Source organism: Python bivittatus, unplaced genomic scaffold (genome assembly GCF_059951505.1).
Source record: "Python bivittatus isolate LINGU-HERP-01145 unplaced genomic scaffold, Pbiv_v1 ctg000960_np1212, whole genome shotgun sequence".
Classification (NCBI taxonomy): Eukaryota; Metazoa; Chordata; class Lepidosauria; order Squamata; family Pythonidae; genus Python; species Python bivittatus.
In genome coordinates, this window is record NW_028277124.1 from 9966866 (window position 1) to 9982205 (window position 15340).

Here is a 15340-nt window from a genome sequence, read left to right on the forward strand (position 1 = left end):
TTCTTTCTTTCTTTCTTTCTTTCTTTCTTTCTTTCTTTCTTTGGAATTTGATGTTGTAATGAAAGACAAATTTTAAAAAAAGAAAGCAATCTTTGCTGCTGCAATGAAGCTCAGGCAGCAAGCTGGTGCAGGACTCCTCACGGGTCGCAAACCTGGAGTTTTGGTGATTGGTAACTAAATGTATTATTTTTTAGTTTTAAAATGCAGGATTACCTATGTTTTGCTGTATTTTTATTTTACTTTCTTAAATGTTACCCAACTGCATTTTAATCTGGTTCAAGCTGCACTCGGGAGTGTTGTGGGCCGCAGGCCACGTGTTTTACACCTCTGTTCTAGAGGGCTGGGAAAAATGCTCCTACCCATGCTCTGAAATTCCTGCATATATGGATGCGTGTTCAGGAAAATTCTACTTATTTTTTTCCATTAAGTGATTCAGGTCCTTCAGTATCTTCCCCACTTCAGTTTTTCATTCTCAGGAGGAAAATAAATACTAATGAAGAAGCAACTTTCTGCATCATTAAACCTAATGGAAATTGAAAAATGTATGAATACCAACATTTATTGATCATGGATCCCTTATTGCGTACATACAAATATGACCAAATCTCTACAGGATTTGCTTATCTGTTTTAAGATGTTAAAGGTACTTAATTTTATAACTGCAGCAGGACATCTTCCTGCAACCATGTTTTTTTTTTAATACAAATAACGAAATACAAGTACTTTGTTTTTATAATCAGGCAAATTCTTCATCTTTTCTTGCCCAGAACTTAGTCATTTTGAATAGTAGAAATGTAGTTTTCTAGAAGTATTGCTTGCATTCTGACTTAATAATACAGTTTTTCTTCTCCCTACCTAAGAGTAAGGGAATTGTAAACCTGTCGCTAGATTTGTAGATTGTTTACTAATAGGAATATTATGCAAATAGGTCTAAAATAGTGCCAACCATTAGAGATGTGCAAAATGTTTCAGGCTTAAAATGTCCTGCCTCAAAATGGATATTTTGACTGTTCCAAGCACAAAACAAACATGTGTTTTGAGAGTTTTGTTTTGGGCTTAGAACAAAATCTGATTGTCTGGTTCCTAACATGAAACAAAATTTGGCAATTTCAAGCAGCAGCATTTGGGATATTCCAGTGGTTCCAGTGAAGCTTGTAAAAATCCCAATCTAGCCAGTATAGTAACAGAGACAGTCATATTTTTGCTGCTGTTGGTTTAGACTGGATGAGATAACGTGAGAATGTAATATTGAGAGCGAAGCAGTCGTTGAGCACATGGCCAGACTGAAGGCTGGACCTAGTTGCAATGCTTGCCTGCCAATCAGCTGGCTAAACTACTGCTGCTTTTTTGAATAGCAAATGTAGAGTTAATATGGATGGAAAGATGGCTTGCTTATGTGTTGTGCTGTTTTATTCTGCAGGCAGGTAGTACAAAACTGTGGGTATTTCTGCTATACTTCATACCACATACACATATGGCTAATGCTGGTGTTGTAAATGTTTGGTTGGTTTATTAAGATTTGGGGTGTGTGGGCATGGTCTTGTATTCTGTTCTGCATATGAAAATAGGATCTATATTGGTTTTGGCTGGAGCATTAGGGCTTGTGCACACATTCTGTGCGTGGTCTTCTAGCTTATTGCTGTATTGTTATATGTATTCATGTAGTTAAGAAGCACCAAAGCAGTCTTGGTTTTTTGTTTTTATTTTGATAGCCAGCAGCCATCCCTTAAGCAAAAATATCACAAAGACTAAGAAGTTCTTTTGCTTGGGCTTGTGTCTGGATAGGTTGCATTAAAAAAAAAAAGGCATGTCAAATTTGTCACTTGATTTTGCAAGCTGGGGTTTCGGTACTTACAGAAAATTTTCTAAGGAAATGATTCTTTTTTTTAAAAAAACCCTCAATTCTTTAACATATTTAGGAAAATGCTAATAGAAAGGAATACTGTATTAAATAAATTAACTGTTCTCTTTGTCTTATAGTCTACTAACTGGGGGTTGGTGGGGGAAGTTCTGATAACTAATTCCAATATAAACCAAGTTTTCAGTGAGGGAAGAGAAAAGCATTTTTCTTTACAATATGGGTGTTAGGTAGTAGGATGTTCAATCCAGTTTATGAGAACCAGTTCCTGATTTTCAAACACATTAGAACTAACCCCAAAACATACATTTTGACTGCTCTTTCTGGATAAACTTAATGATTCAGCAGAACAAGAAGGAAAACCTGAAGTGTGTTGGACAGGGCTCAGGCTTTTTATGCACAGGCAAAGCCAGAACTTTAACAGGACTGTGCTCTGGGCTTCCAAACAACTTATGTGTCTAGACAGTTAAGGAAAAATATAAATTTTTGGCTTAACTCTTATTGTATGAAAAATATTGGGACTTAAACACCTAATGAAGAATTTAACCTCTACTGATTCATTTTAATAAATTTGATGTACATAATTGTGGTTTATGGATGAACATTTCTCCCAAAATTTTATGTATATATATCTCTATTTAGTTCAGCAGGACTCTGGGAACAAAATTGCATTAATCAACCCAGTTGCTGCCAGTGAATTTGGGATTGCTGCTGATGCTTTTTAATTAGCATAGCTTTTAAAGTGGTTTTAATATTAGCAATATTAAAAAGAGAGTGTGGTTGAATAAGGGGAAAAAATATCTCTAAAACCTCATACTTTCACCATCTACACTCAAGAAGGATATCAAGTTATTTCTCCTTATATCTTTGGCTTTTTGAGTAAAGCACCCAAGACCAACTTTTTTTGAAGAAATGCCATCCAACTCAAAGGGAATTCTTTGTTTTGCATCTATACTATAGCTTCTGGGACTAACAGTGTAGGTGCAAAACAAAGAATTCCCTTTGAATTGGATGGCATTTCTTCCAAAAAAAGTTGGCCTTGGGTGCTTTACACATATATTGAGTATCTCCCACAAAATTAATTTCTTTATTCATAAATTATATAGTAAAACATCACTAATCATATCTTTGTTGTCTTTGTAATGGCTAATTATCAATTGGCATGTTATAATTGGCCTCCTTAATTCTTCAAAATTATCTTCCATTCTTTTAATGATTTCCCCACTGCTAACTCAGGTGTAACAGCTTCATCTTTTCCCTCATCTGCTGTAAAGGATGTTTCCAGGGCACAGTTGTTAAATACTGCAGTTTACTTAAATCTTATTTTCATCTAAAATACTCAATGCGGCTTACATTTCTGACAGATATTGTTCTCTCTGTTTCATTGGTATAACTACTGAAGCAGGGCAAAAGAGCTGATTTCTTGGCTGACAGTTTTATTTTGGTTCCTTTAAGGGTTCACAAAAATTCTCATTAATGTCTAATTTTTCTCCAAAGACATTTTGGATGGAGCTGCCACCAGAATCCCTTCCTCAGTCACAGTTTTTTCCCCAAGCATTTTATTTAGAAAATACTTTAGTGCATTTGCAGCTGGTCTCTTAAAACTGACATCCTGGGAGGGGTGGCTGCATAATGTTATACTGTCTTAACCAAGTTTTCTCAGTTTCTCCTATGTACTGGAAACTAAATATTTTTTTTAGTTGAGGACTAGTCTATTCAAAAAATGATCCAGATAAAGTGACCTTAGCTCTGATGGCTAAGTCCATTAAAATCCATAATTTTAAAATGTATTCTTCTATGACACATAAAATATTTTAAAGTTGGTATTTCTTAATACAAAATTTGCAGACTTCTATTATCCAACCTGATATTATTGTTAGTATCTTACTGGGATTTAGCTGTACAGTAGCAGAGATGTTGGAGGGGAATGGAATGTATTGCTGGCTTTTACTTCTAAGCTCATATAATCATCATGAAAAGCAATCATAACTATATTGGCCATTGGGGAAAGAAAATCCTATTCCACATTTGGTTAATATGGAATGTCTAAAATGACACAAAAAAGTTTTCAGTTCTCTTTATGAGGCAGGATTTTCTTTCTGTTCTCAGCTAGGCCAAGAACTTGTGAATTTCATCCTTGGCAAGAAATGCATTGGGTATAAATATTCTGAGATGAGAAGACAGTCTTTCTTTGACTTTGAAAGCTAGAGGAACCCGAGATTGTCCATGTTCATACTTATATTTTATTTATGTGCTAAACTGAGATTGACCCTCTTTTCATCAACCCATGGCAATTGTGGCAATCGTTTCCCTATCGTTACTGCCTTAATTGGCTGGCTGAGAAATACTAATTAGCTCATTATTTCCTAGTTAGCTTCCATAGCTAAAAATGGACTTGAACTTGTTTCCCTAGTTGTTAACTACTCTACACCATGATGATTGGAGACTCCTTAGCTCAGTGTTTCTCTGACTGGGGAATTCTGGGAATTGAAGTCCACACATCTTAAAGTTGCCAAGATTGAGAAATACTGCCTTAACTGAAGCATATGGTCTAATTTTTCAACTTTCTTACTTCTTCCCGTCTGCCTTTTATAGCATCTTGCCTGATAAAAACTTCTGGAGAACTTGAAAGGTTATATATTCCTTTCTGTGACTTGGTTGATATTTGGATAATCACCATCGTGCTACTCTATTCTGTGTGAATTGGCTCTAATTTGATTCAAATTGGAGATTCAAGATTCAAAGACAGTATGATTCAATTTGAGTGGTGATTCAAAATTTGGTAACAAGCCTAACTGAGATTAAAGATAGGATTTAAAGAGTTTGTCCATAGACCATAATGTGGAAACTTAAAACCATCTAGAGCTGCTTGATTTTTTGGCAGAAGGTAACAGGGATGGTAGACCCTTTGCAGAACTTTAAACCTGCAAAGTTTCAGCCTAACACTTTTTTTTTAAATATCCGCCATATCTTTTTAAGAGCAAGAAGAGCAGAGTTGTGGAAAGGATAAGACAACAAGCCTCCAAATTGTCTAATCTCTAGCAAAGAGCCTAAAGAGAAACTGAGCCAAGCACTGCAAATTTTCAAAAACATTTTAAAACCCAAACTTTCAAAACTTAAAACAAACTTTCATTTGCTTCTCTGGAGTACCACAGGGCTGTGCTTATCTGCCTCTGATCTTTGGATTTGCTGGTTGCAGGAGGACTGGGATAGCTGCCTGGATACTGTGGCCCCTCTCAGTAAACCCCTCATCCCTGGCCTTGGTGGGCAGAGCTGATGGGAAAGCCTGACTTTTGCTAGGCAGGACAAATGGGAAGAATGAAAACTGTGTTGTCTTGTAGGTTGATTTAGCTTTGCTACCTCTGATCCTTGGCCTGGTAAAGCCGCTCAGTAGGCTAAGTCATCCTGTGAAGGATCCCCTGAATACTGTCACATATTGTTCTATCAGCGTTTATTTCATTTTCTGACATTTGTGTTTTGCCTGGCTCCAAAGGTTCCAAGAGGCTTGCCGGCACTATCTATATTAATTAGCAGAGGCAGCAGAATCAGGCTGGCCAAGAGAGGTACAATGCCACAGAGATAGGCATGTCACCAAGGAAAAGGCTGGCATAGAATGAGAGACATACAGTGGGGCAAAAAAGTATTTAGTCAGCCACCAATTGTGCAAGTTCTCCCACTTAAAAAGATGAGAGAGGCCTGTAATTTCCCTCATAGATATACCTCAGCTATGAGAGACAAAATGAGAAAAAAAATCCAGAAAATCACATTGTCTGATTTTTAAAGAATTTATTTGCAAATCATGGTGGAAAATAAGTATTTGGTCACCTACGAACAAGCAAGATGTCTGGCTCTCACAGACCTGTAACTACTTCTTTAAGAGGTTCCTCTGTCCTCCACTCGTTACCTGTAGTAATGGCACCTGTTTGACCTTGTTATCAGTATAAAAGACACCTGTCCACAACCTCAAACGGTCACACTCCAAACTCCACTATGGTCAAGGCCAAAGAGCTGTTGAAGGACACCAGAAACAAAATTGTAGACCTGCACCAGGCTGGGAAGACTGAATCTGCAATAGGCAAGCAGCTTGGTGTGAAGAAATCAACTGTGGGAGCAATAATTAGAAAATGGAAGACATACAAGACCACTGATAATCTCCCTTGATCTGGGGCTCCACGCAAGATCTCACCCCGTGGGGTCAAAATGATCACAAGAACAGTGAGCAAAAATCCCAGAACCACACGGGGGGACCTAGTGAATGACCTGCAGAGAGCTGGGACCAAAGTAACAAAGGCTACGCCATCAGTAACACACTATGCTGCCAGGGACTCAACCCTTGCAGTGCCAGACATGTCCCCCTGCTTAAGCCAGTACATGTCCGGGCCCGTCTGAAGTTTGCTAGAGAGCATTTGGATGATCCAGAAGAGGATTGGGAGAATGTCATATGGTCAGATGAACCCAAAGTAGAACGTTTTGGTCTAAACTCAACTCGTCATGTTTGGAGGAAAGAGAATGCTGAGTTGCATCCAAAGAACACCATACCTACTGTGAAGCATGGGGGTGGAAACATCATGCTTTGGGGCTGTTTTTCTGCAAAGGGACCAGGACGACTGATCCGTGTAAAGGAAAGAATGAATGGGGCCGTGTATCGTGAGATTTTGAGTGAACACCTCCTTCCATCAGCAAGGGCATTGAAGATGAAACATGGCTGGGTCTTTCAGCATGACAATGATCCCAAACACACCGCCCGGGCAACGAAGGAGTGGCTTCGTAAGAAGCATTTCAAGGTCCTGGAGTGGCCTAGCCAGTCTACAGATCTCAACCCCATGGAAAACCTTTGGAGGGAGTTGAAAGTCCGTGTTGTCCAGCGACAGCCCCAAAACATCACTGCTCTAGAGGAGATCTGCATGGAGGAATGGGCCAAAATACCAGCAACAGTGTGTGAAAACCTTGTGAAGACTTACAGAAAACGTTTGACCTCTGTCATTGCCAACAAAGGATATATAACAAAGTATTGAGATGAACTTTTGATATTGACCAAATACTTATTTTCCACCATGATTTGCAAATAAATTCTTTAAAAATCAGACAATGTGATTTTCTGGATTTTTTTCCCCATTTTGTCTCTCATAGTTGAGGTATACCTATGATGAAAATTACAGGCCTCTCTCACCTTTTTAAGTGGGAGAACCTGCACAATTGGTGGCTGACTAAATACTTTTTTGCCCCACTGTATTTAGTCTTGCCTTCCATCATATTCTTAGAAGCAGTAAATTTTCAGGCTGGCACCATTAACATAAGCTTGACAAACATTTGCTCATTGCAATATGGAGGGACCTCAACATTCCCCAGTCCTGCAGAATGTAAATATAAGGTTAGTGGGCCCGGTCATCCTTGAATCTGTACTCTGAGTGCTGAGAGATTCCATGCAAGAGATGAGGAGCCAGTCTTGCTTGTGAGGACAGGCGACTTGTTCCAGAGGAGAGAAGCTGTCACCCAGAATATCTACCTCCATGCCCCCTCCCACGGCACTTCTTTCTAGGAGGGGTCCTTCAGCAGGCACTTTCTATTTGTCTGATTTGGATGGGCAGAATTTGTTTGGGATGCGAGGTCTTGGAGATATGCAGGCCTTGAGCCGGATAGGGCTTTATTGATAATAGCTAGCACCTTGAGTTGCATTTAGAAACAAAACAGCAGCCAATGAAGAATCTCTATGTTGACTGGACAAGCATAAAAGAAGTGTAGCTTTTCATTTGCACAGGAAAAAAACTGGTTAACGTTGATCCCGACCTATAGTAAAGAACATGAGAACAAAGAAGGTGATAACCTCTTTGCAAATGATAACCTCATTTGCAGCCTTATTTAAGAATACACATTTTAAAGACCCTGAAAGAAACATTCAGCAATTGGAGATAGCCTGTTTTTTCACAACCCTAACCTCTTTTGTTAGGCTAGTATGCCTGCCCACTGAGTTCTTGTGATTTGAGATTTAATTCTGCCTTAGGCCAATCTTGGATAGGCACCTTGAGATCAGTGGTTTATATAGGCAGGCAGGCAACTATCTCTGCATGTCTCCTTGGAAAGGATCAAACACCCAAGATTTTAAATATAACCACTAACTTTCTTAGCTGTAATGCTGTGTGCCTTCTTTAAGCCTTCCAATCCCCTTATGGGAAAGGCCCCAAAGGGCTACAAGTCTCAGTATAATGTAAATTATATCTGTCTCAAGCAAAGCAAAGAAAAGGCTAATAACCAAGTCCATTATTCCCCAAAAGAATAAATCTGGATTTGGGGTCCTGACCTAATGTTAGCTACCGCTTCCTAGTTGTAAGAATAAAACCAGTTACTGAGGCCTGGTTTCATATTATGCATGAATTCTTATTCTTAGAAGCAGCAAAACAAACTTGTGGGGGCTGGTGACAATTAGACATGGTCCCCTATTTTTAGAAAAAGTAAACCTTCATGTTAGCCATGCCGCCTCTTTCTTTGAAAAAGTATAAAGCACACTTTAGGTTTTTTTTGAAATGGCTTCCCATTTCAAAAAGCTTTTGCCTTTTTAAAAGGAACACATGTAAGAGAAGACCCTACCCTAATTTTAGTAGATTTAGAGAGATAGGGGTCATTGCCCTGTCCCTACTTAAAAGAAAGCAAGCTATTATTATTCAAAGGGCCACTCATTGTTCCCCTACTTCTCACCCTCTTTAACAGCAACAATGAACATTCAGGACCAATCCAGGGATTTGTGTTGACAATTTTATACCTGTCTCAGGCAAACCAAGACTTTCTTTTTTATTTCTTTGACTTTTAAAGAATAATAATTTATTTTTTGCACTCTGTATCAGAGGAGGTAAATTGGACAAGTCCTGAAGTAGTTTTCTCACCTGCCCGGTTCTCAGAAGGAGTGAACTTTGGGGGCATCCTTTTCCCAAATTATTCACTTGAGTTGGGAGATTGTTTGATGAAGCCCAGCGTTAAGAATAGTGAAAGTATGATCTCTGCTCCAAACTGTACAACTTGCATTATAGGAATTGGGAAATTTATATGAATGGGTGCAAATTAATTAGCACCAGCATGTAACAAAATGATGGTAGGACCTCTGTCTAGAGATAAGAGAACACCAGCTCTTCCACTAACTCAAGTTCCATTGAGATGCAGTGGGATGTCACATGACTGCCTGCTCTTCTGAACTCCTGGAACACTGGTGGGCAGGACAACCATAGCCAAATCCCACCACATCTGGCTGCAGGCTGCCCAGTAAATGCATCATGGATCACTAGAAAGCTCCTCTTCTTTAAATAAGTAGGCAGCAAGGATGCCATCCTTCTGTCCACACTGAAGATTCTGAGGGAGGAGTTTGTGGGCTTGGCTTCTGCTACTGCTAGGAGATCTGGCTGGGAATCTGATGAAGTGTCTGATGAAGTAGAGTGTGCCTTTGCTCTTTCCCAGCCACTGATTCAGTGCCTCCTGGATTACTAGCTCACACTCCTTACTAGCTCACACTCCCACTGCTACAAAGAGATGTTCCCACTTATGCTCCTCTTGAAGCAAGGGTCATATTTTCCTGCCAGCACATTTGACTTCTTCTTGAATAGTGGCTGCAACCACCTCCTAATCCCTTCTCCCCCCTCCCCCCTCCACAATCTTCAGTGGCCTTCCCACCCCTGGAATGCTGGGCATTAGGAAGTCCTCCAGCCACCACTAGAGAGATTTCACACAGAAATCACTTGAAGACCAATACAACCTATGCCAGTAAACCACTGATAAAGTTGAGAGAAGGTATTTTCAGACGTTGGCAGCAGCAGCAGCAGGCAGCAATTTTTATTTTATGTTTCAGGATAATTTGAGGGGGGAGGGTTACTAGAAAATAGAGGTTACTAAATAAGTGGCTGTGGAGCTGTCAGTCAACAAGCAGCGGGCAGGTCCCCTTAGATCACTGACTGACAGCTGCTGCTCATTTGTAACTTGTAGGGGCTGCAGGTATCACCAGTGTTTGACTTTTTTCTTTGTAAAAGACCTATATGTTGAAAGCAAGAAAGCCCTGCAAAGCAAGGATTTTATTTTCTTTCCTTCTTCACTCTCTTTTCTTGCTTTGCTCTCCCTCCCATCCTTGTTTTGCAATTTTGTTCACACAAAATCAGTAAGATAACATGGATGGGGAATTTACACACAGTATGGGGAGGCATTCAAATAAACAAAAACAAGGTTTTTTTTGTTTGTTGGTTGGTTTTTGGCAAAGGTCAAGGGAAACTATTTTTTTTCATGCAGTTCTCAAAGTTATAAGTTTTATTTATTGTTGAATTCTGCTTGTTATTTTCCTAATACCTGGCACCTTGGACATTAATCAGCAATTTGTTGAATTATATGACTGACCTTGTGTTTAACATTCCATCCCACCTCTTGCCCCATTACTTGTGAGATTCCTGAATGTTTTCCCTGCATGCTCATCACCCCCCCTCAAGTATTTCTTAAACATTTGCTAAGAGATCAAGAGCCGAGAAGAAATGGGGGGCTACCTAGATGGAGACACAGCGAGAGAATACGGACCTTCCCATGTTCCTTTCTTCTGGAGGCACCTGGGCACCCCACCCTGGGCCTATCAGTCTGGCTGCCATTCAGTCACTCTGGCCCTACAGCTTAAAAGGCTCTGACGGCCTTGCAGTTACAGCTGGTGTGATCACCGTTAGTTACTTTGTGGTTCGGTGCATGTGCACAAAGGAAAGGACACAATGAACCCCGTCGTCCAACTTCTTCTTGCTCTTTCTCCCTCCCTGCCCCTCCAGTGGACCTTGGGGAAGCTTCTATTTACTGGCAGGCAGAGAGCAGGACGACAAAGACGTATCCACCTCCTCCCCGAGGTCCACACGCAACGCACGGCCCCAAACACTAATCTGCAACAGGCCCTGCTCGGAGTCAGTCCCCCAGGCTCAGAAGCAGGAAATCAAGACGCCGGCGTCTCGCGCAGGACAAGCAGCAGCAGCAACAGTATGCCGGGAGCGATGCTGCTGCAGTTATTGGCCAGGACTCTGCGCGCCGCTGTTGACCCAACGATGTTCGACGGGAATACTGAGAGAGCTGGGACGTCGCCTGAGTTTGAGAGAGAGCGGCAGACGGAGTGGAGAAGAATCCCACTGTTGTGTACCAGGAAAACAATGCCCGACTTTAAAACTCCCCAGAACCTATGCCCGGAACATGCAGAGTTGCAGCAACATGAAACTGCCGGCTGAAAACTTTTAGAGGAAAACTCAAAGAAACTTTACAAAGCAACGAGCTGTCCTCCCGCGTGAGATGAACGGCGCTGCTGGAAAGAACGGATGGGTAACACAATGGCTGCAGTTACTCGGGCTTTGGCTGGGTGTCTCGGATTGGGCTTTTGCATTCATTCGCTATACGATTCCTGAAGAAATGCCGAAGAGCTCTTTGGTAGGAAACGTAGTGGTTGACCTGGGCTTAGATCTCCAGCAGCTACAAGCTCGAAATCTCCGGGTTGTGTCGGGAGGCAGCAGAAAATACTTCGAAGCAGATCTCAGCACTGGAAAGTTGCTAGTAAATGAGAGAATCGACAGGGAGGAACTTTGCGCGACTCTCTCCCCTTGTGTCCTGAGCCTGCAGATCATAGCGGAGAACCCCCTGGAGCTCTACGGCGTGGCGGTGGAAATCCAAGACATCAACGACAATGACCCGGTTTTCCTGAGCAAACAAATGAGACTGGAAATCAGCGAGTCGGTGTCACCTGGGGCACGTTTTCCTTTGGAGAGCGCGCAAGACCCCGATGTGGGAATTAACTATTTACAGACCTACCAGCTCAGCTCCAATCAGCATTACGTGTTAAACGTACAGACTGGAGGGGATAATACAAAATATGCAGAGTTGGTGCTGGAGAAGGCACTGGATAGGGAGCAGCAAAAAGAAATCCTGCTGGTTCTCACGGCACTGGATGGAGGAAATCCACCTAGATCTGCCACCTTGCAAGTACTCATTGATGTCCTAGATGCAAATGACAACTTCCCTGTCTTCAACGAGTCTATTTACAGAGCCAGCCTGAAAGAGGACACACCCTTAAACGCTTTGGTCGCCAGAACGAGAGCTTTTGATCTCGATGAGGGCCCTAATGGAGAAATAATTTACTCCTTCAGCAGTCACACCCCTGCTAGAGTTCGGCAGCTCTTTGTTTTAGATTCTGTTACTGGAGAGCTGAGGCTCAATGGATTGCTGGATTTTGAAGAAACCAAATTTTATGAGATTTATGTCCAGGCAAAAGATAAAGGTACCAACCCTGCAGAGGCTCATTGTAAAGTGTTGGTAGAAATTATTGATGTCAATGACAACATCCCAGAGATCACAGTGACCTCAGTGTACAGCCCAGTACCAGAAGATGCAGCTCCAGGAACAGTAATTGCTTTGCTAAGTGTCACAGATCAGGACTCTGGTGGCAATGGCCTTGTAAATTGCTTTATACCTTCTGGCACTCCATTTGCCCTTAGTTCTTCACTTAAAAACTACTACACATTGCAAATGAAAGAACCATTGGACAGGGAACTTGTTTCTGAGTACAATATCACAATTACTGCTCAGGATGCTGGCTCACCGCCTCTCATGGAGGAAAAACAAATACTTGTTAAAGTGTCTGATATAAATGACAACCCCCCTACATTCCCACAATCTTTCTATGATGTGTATATGGAGGAAAACAACCTTCCAGGGGCCATTATTTTTAATATTAGTGCCTCTGATCCAGATCTGGACCAGAATTCCCGTCTTTCTTACTCTATCTTGGAAAATGAGAAACCTGAAGGAGATCTGATTAGCAGATATTTTTCTATTAACCGGGAGAATGGTACTATTTATGTCCTAGCACTTTTGGATTATGAAAACATCATGGAGTTCAGGCTAGTGGTACAAGTCCGTGATGGAGGGCTTCCACCCCTTGCCACTAACGTCACAATCAATGTTTTTGTCACAGATCAAAATGACAATGTACCCAGAGTCTTATATCCAACTTCGGGTAACAGTTCTTTGTTTTCAGAAGTAATGTCATCCACAGTCAGTCCTGGATATTTGGTCACCAAAATTGTGGCCTGGGATGCAGATGCTGGTTACAATGCCTGGCTTTCCTATGTACTTCATGAAGCCACTGATCCAGGACTCTTTGCTGTGGGCTTGTATTCTGGGGAGATAATAACAGCACGCTCTCTACAGGAAGAAGATTCCCGCAAGCAAACTTTGATAATTTTAATAAAAGATCACGGAGAACCCGCGTTGTCCTCCACTGTGACCCTTATTGTAACAATAGCAGAGGCATCCAGGGAGACACTGACAGACTTTACAGTGGTGTCTACTACACCACAATCAAAGAAACACTTGACTTTCTATTTGATCCTTGCTATCATTCTGATATCGGTGGCCTTCTTTGTCACAGTGATTGGAGTGGGCTCTTTTAAATTTTACAAATGGAGGCAGTCCAAGGATATCTTCAAGGCCTCCAGGAGCAACCTTTACAGAACCCCAGAGCCTTTCAACCACGTGGACACTGTGCGGAGTGGATTTTTTCCTCCAGATTTCTACCAGCAGGTCCTTACCACTGACTCTTGCCAGAGTGATCTTCTATACAAAATGCCTTTTGCTCCCAGTACTATGGGGAGCCGCCAGAGTACTGTCACAAGATGCGATCCTGCAGTGTACAACCAGATAATAAGTACCAGTAACAGGCTGCTAGTGCCCTCTGAGGTAATGTATGCTTGTCCTTTTCCAGCTATGTCTGGAAAACTCAGCTCTGAGCCTAAGTTGGCTTAATAATACTTTTTTTTTCTTCTTGAAATGTGTCAGTGCCTGTGAAGTTTGTTCTTTTTCCTCCATTCTCTATGGTGTATGTTGTAGCAGAATAATGTAGAGCTCTCCTGCTGAATTCCTATTCCTATTTTTTGTTGTTTCTTATATTATATGAAGTTGGGGAGTTCATACAGTTGTCCCTGTGCTAACTCAGATCCATGTTAACTCTTTCAGGTCTCTGCATAAACAAGGCTTGATGAATTAAGCTCATATTTAATTAAAATGTGTAAGCAGATCCAGAAACCATGAAAGAGCAGCACTGGGTAGAGATATTGTGTGTGTACTGTAGAAGCAAATGGACTAAATTCTAATTGGGAGAATCCTGAAGGCTATTTTGCTCGGCCAATTCTCCAAAAGACTTAAAGGAAAACTTCTGCAACATTTTACTTTTGGCTAAGACAGGATTTCAGTGAACGACATACACTTTTTTTTTTTATTTTGGGAGAGTATGGGGAATCACTTAAATAGCATTTGAAGAATATGAGCAATCATAGGGATCTTTTACATTTCTACTTCTAACAGCCACTGATTCTAGTATAATAGAACAAACAGCAGCCACTGCCAGAGAATATGGTGTGAATATATGAAAGAGCTGCACTTCTAGGAAGGGGCTTGAGTTTAAATGTTGCCTTCACTGCAGATATGTTTAAGGTAGCCTGTTGGACAAGTTGGCCCCCTCTAAAGTGTCACCATGGTGCCCACCCTTTGAGTTTAGTAGCAACCAAAACGGGAGCAAGAAACATCAGCTCAGGGAAGGAAGGTAGGCAAGAGTGTTGAATAAAACAATAGCTCCAGGTCCCTCGCTACTTTCACTTCCACAGGATGTTTGTCAGCCCTCATAAGAATCATTAGAGGGATTGGGGCCCAGAATATGTGAAGTCTGAGTAGCAATATAATAACCCTGTATTTAAAGGAGCACTATTCTTCTTTGTTACCCCAGGACTGAAGGGTGTGCAAAAGTTGGTTGTGCTGTAACAGATTAGAGAGGAGAAAGGGCATTTTACAGACGGGGAACTGCCACCAAGAATGCTTCCCTGTGTCGGGTTGATGCAAGGAGGAGGGCCTGGAGGGCCTTTTAGCACAAAGACTGTCTTCTTACTCAGATAGTCAGCCTGTGTCCAGCCCAGGCTGCAGATGAACTTACACAGTGGAATACTAGGCTTATTTTACTCCTAAATGAAGTGCTTGCATGTACAAACATAATACACTCATAGAAAGCTATTTTAGGTACAACTAAGCAAAACCTATGTACTATATTATTAAATCTGTGTTTTTAGTGGAACTTATCTTCTATGCTTTTCCTGAAGCAAAAGAATGGTACTTACTCCGTTGTAAAAAGACAGCTGTGAGTAGAGCTCAGATTCTGGTGACTATCTGAACAGGTGATATAGTTATGCCACTGCTTGCTTCCTGATTCCTTGGCAGCAAACACAAGCTCTCATTTACATCACTTCTTCCTTTATAGCAGCTGGCCTACTGGCATAAGAAATAGTAACATACATAGAATGTCTCTCAGGTAGGTAGGTAAGTAGATAGATATACATAGGCACACACATAATATAGAAAGATCAAGCTGTGGCCTCAAATTTAGTTATCTAATAAGATAGGAGAGAGACATGTACACATGCAGGTAGGGTTGGCTTAAGATTTTGGTGGCCT

At 41.2% G+C, this 15340-nt stretch overlaps 2 protein-coding genes across 2 annotated transcripts in view; both read left to right on the forward strand.

Annotated features, from left to right (window-relative positions):
• Positions 1-15340, forward strand: part of LOC103056622 (uncharacterized) — a 118213-nt gene that overhangs the window by 63444 nt on the left and 39429 nt on the right. The window lies entirely within an intron of this gene.
• Positions 10944-15340, forward strand: part of PCDHGC3 (protocadherin gamma subfamily C, 3) — a 34747-nt gene continuing 30350 nt past the window's right edge. Inside the window, exon 1 of the mRNA XM_088131595.1 lies at positions 10944-13579. Coding sequence (XP_087987721.1) covers positions 11141-13579 — 2439 coding nt within the window. The 5' untranslated portion in view covers positions 10944-11140. The remainder of the gene's footprint in view (positions 13580-15340) is intronic.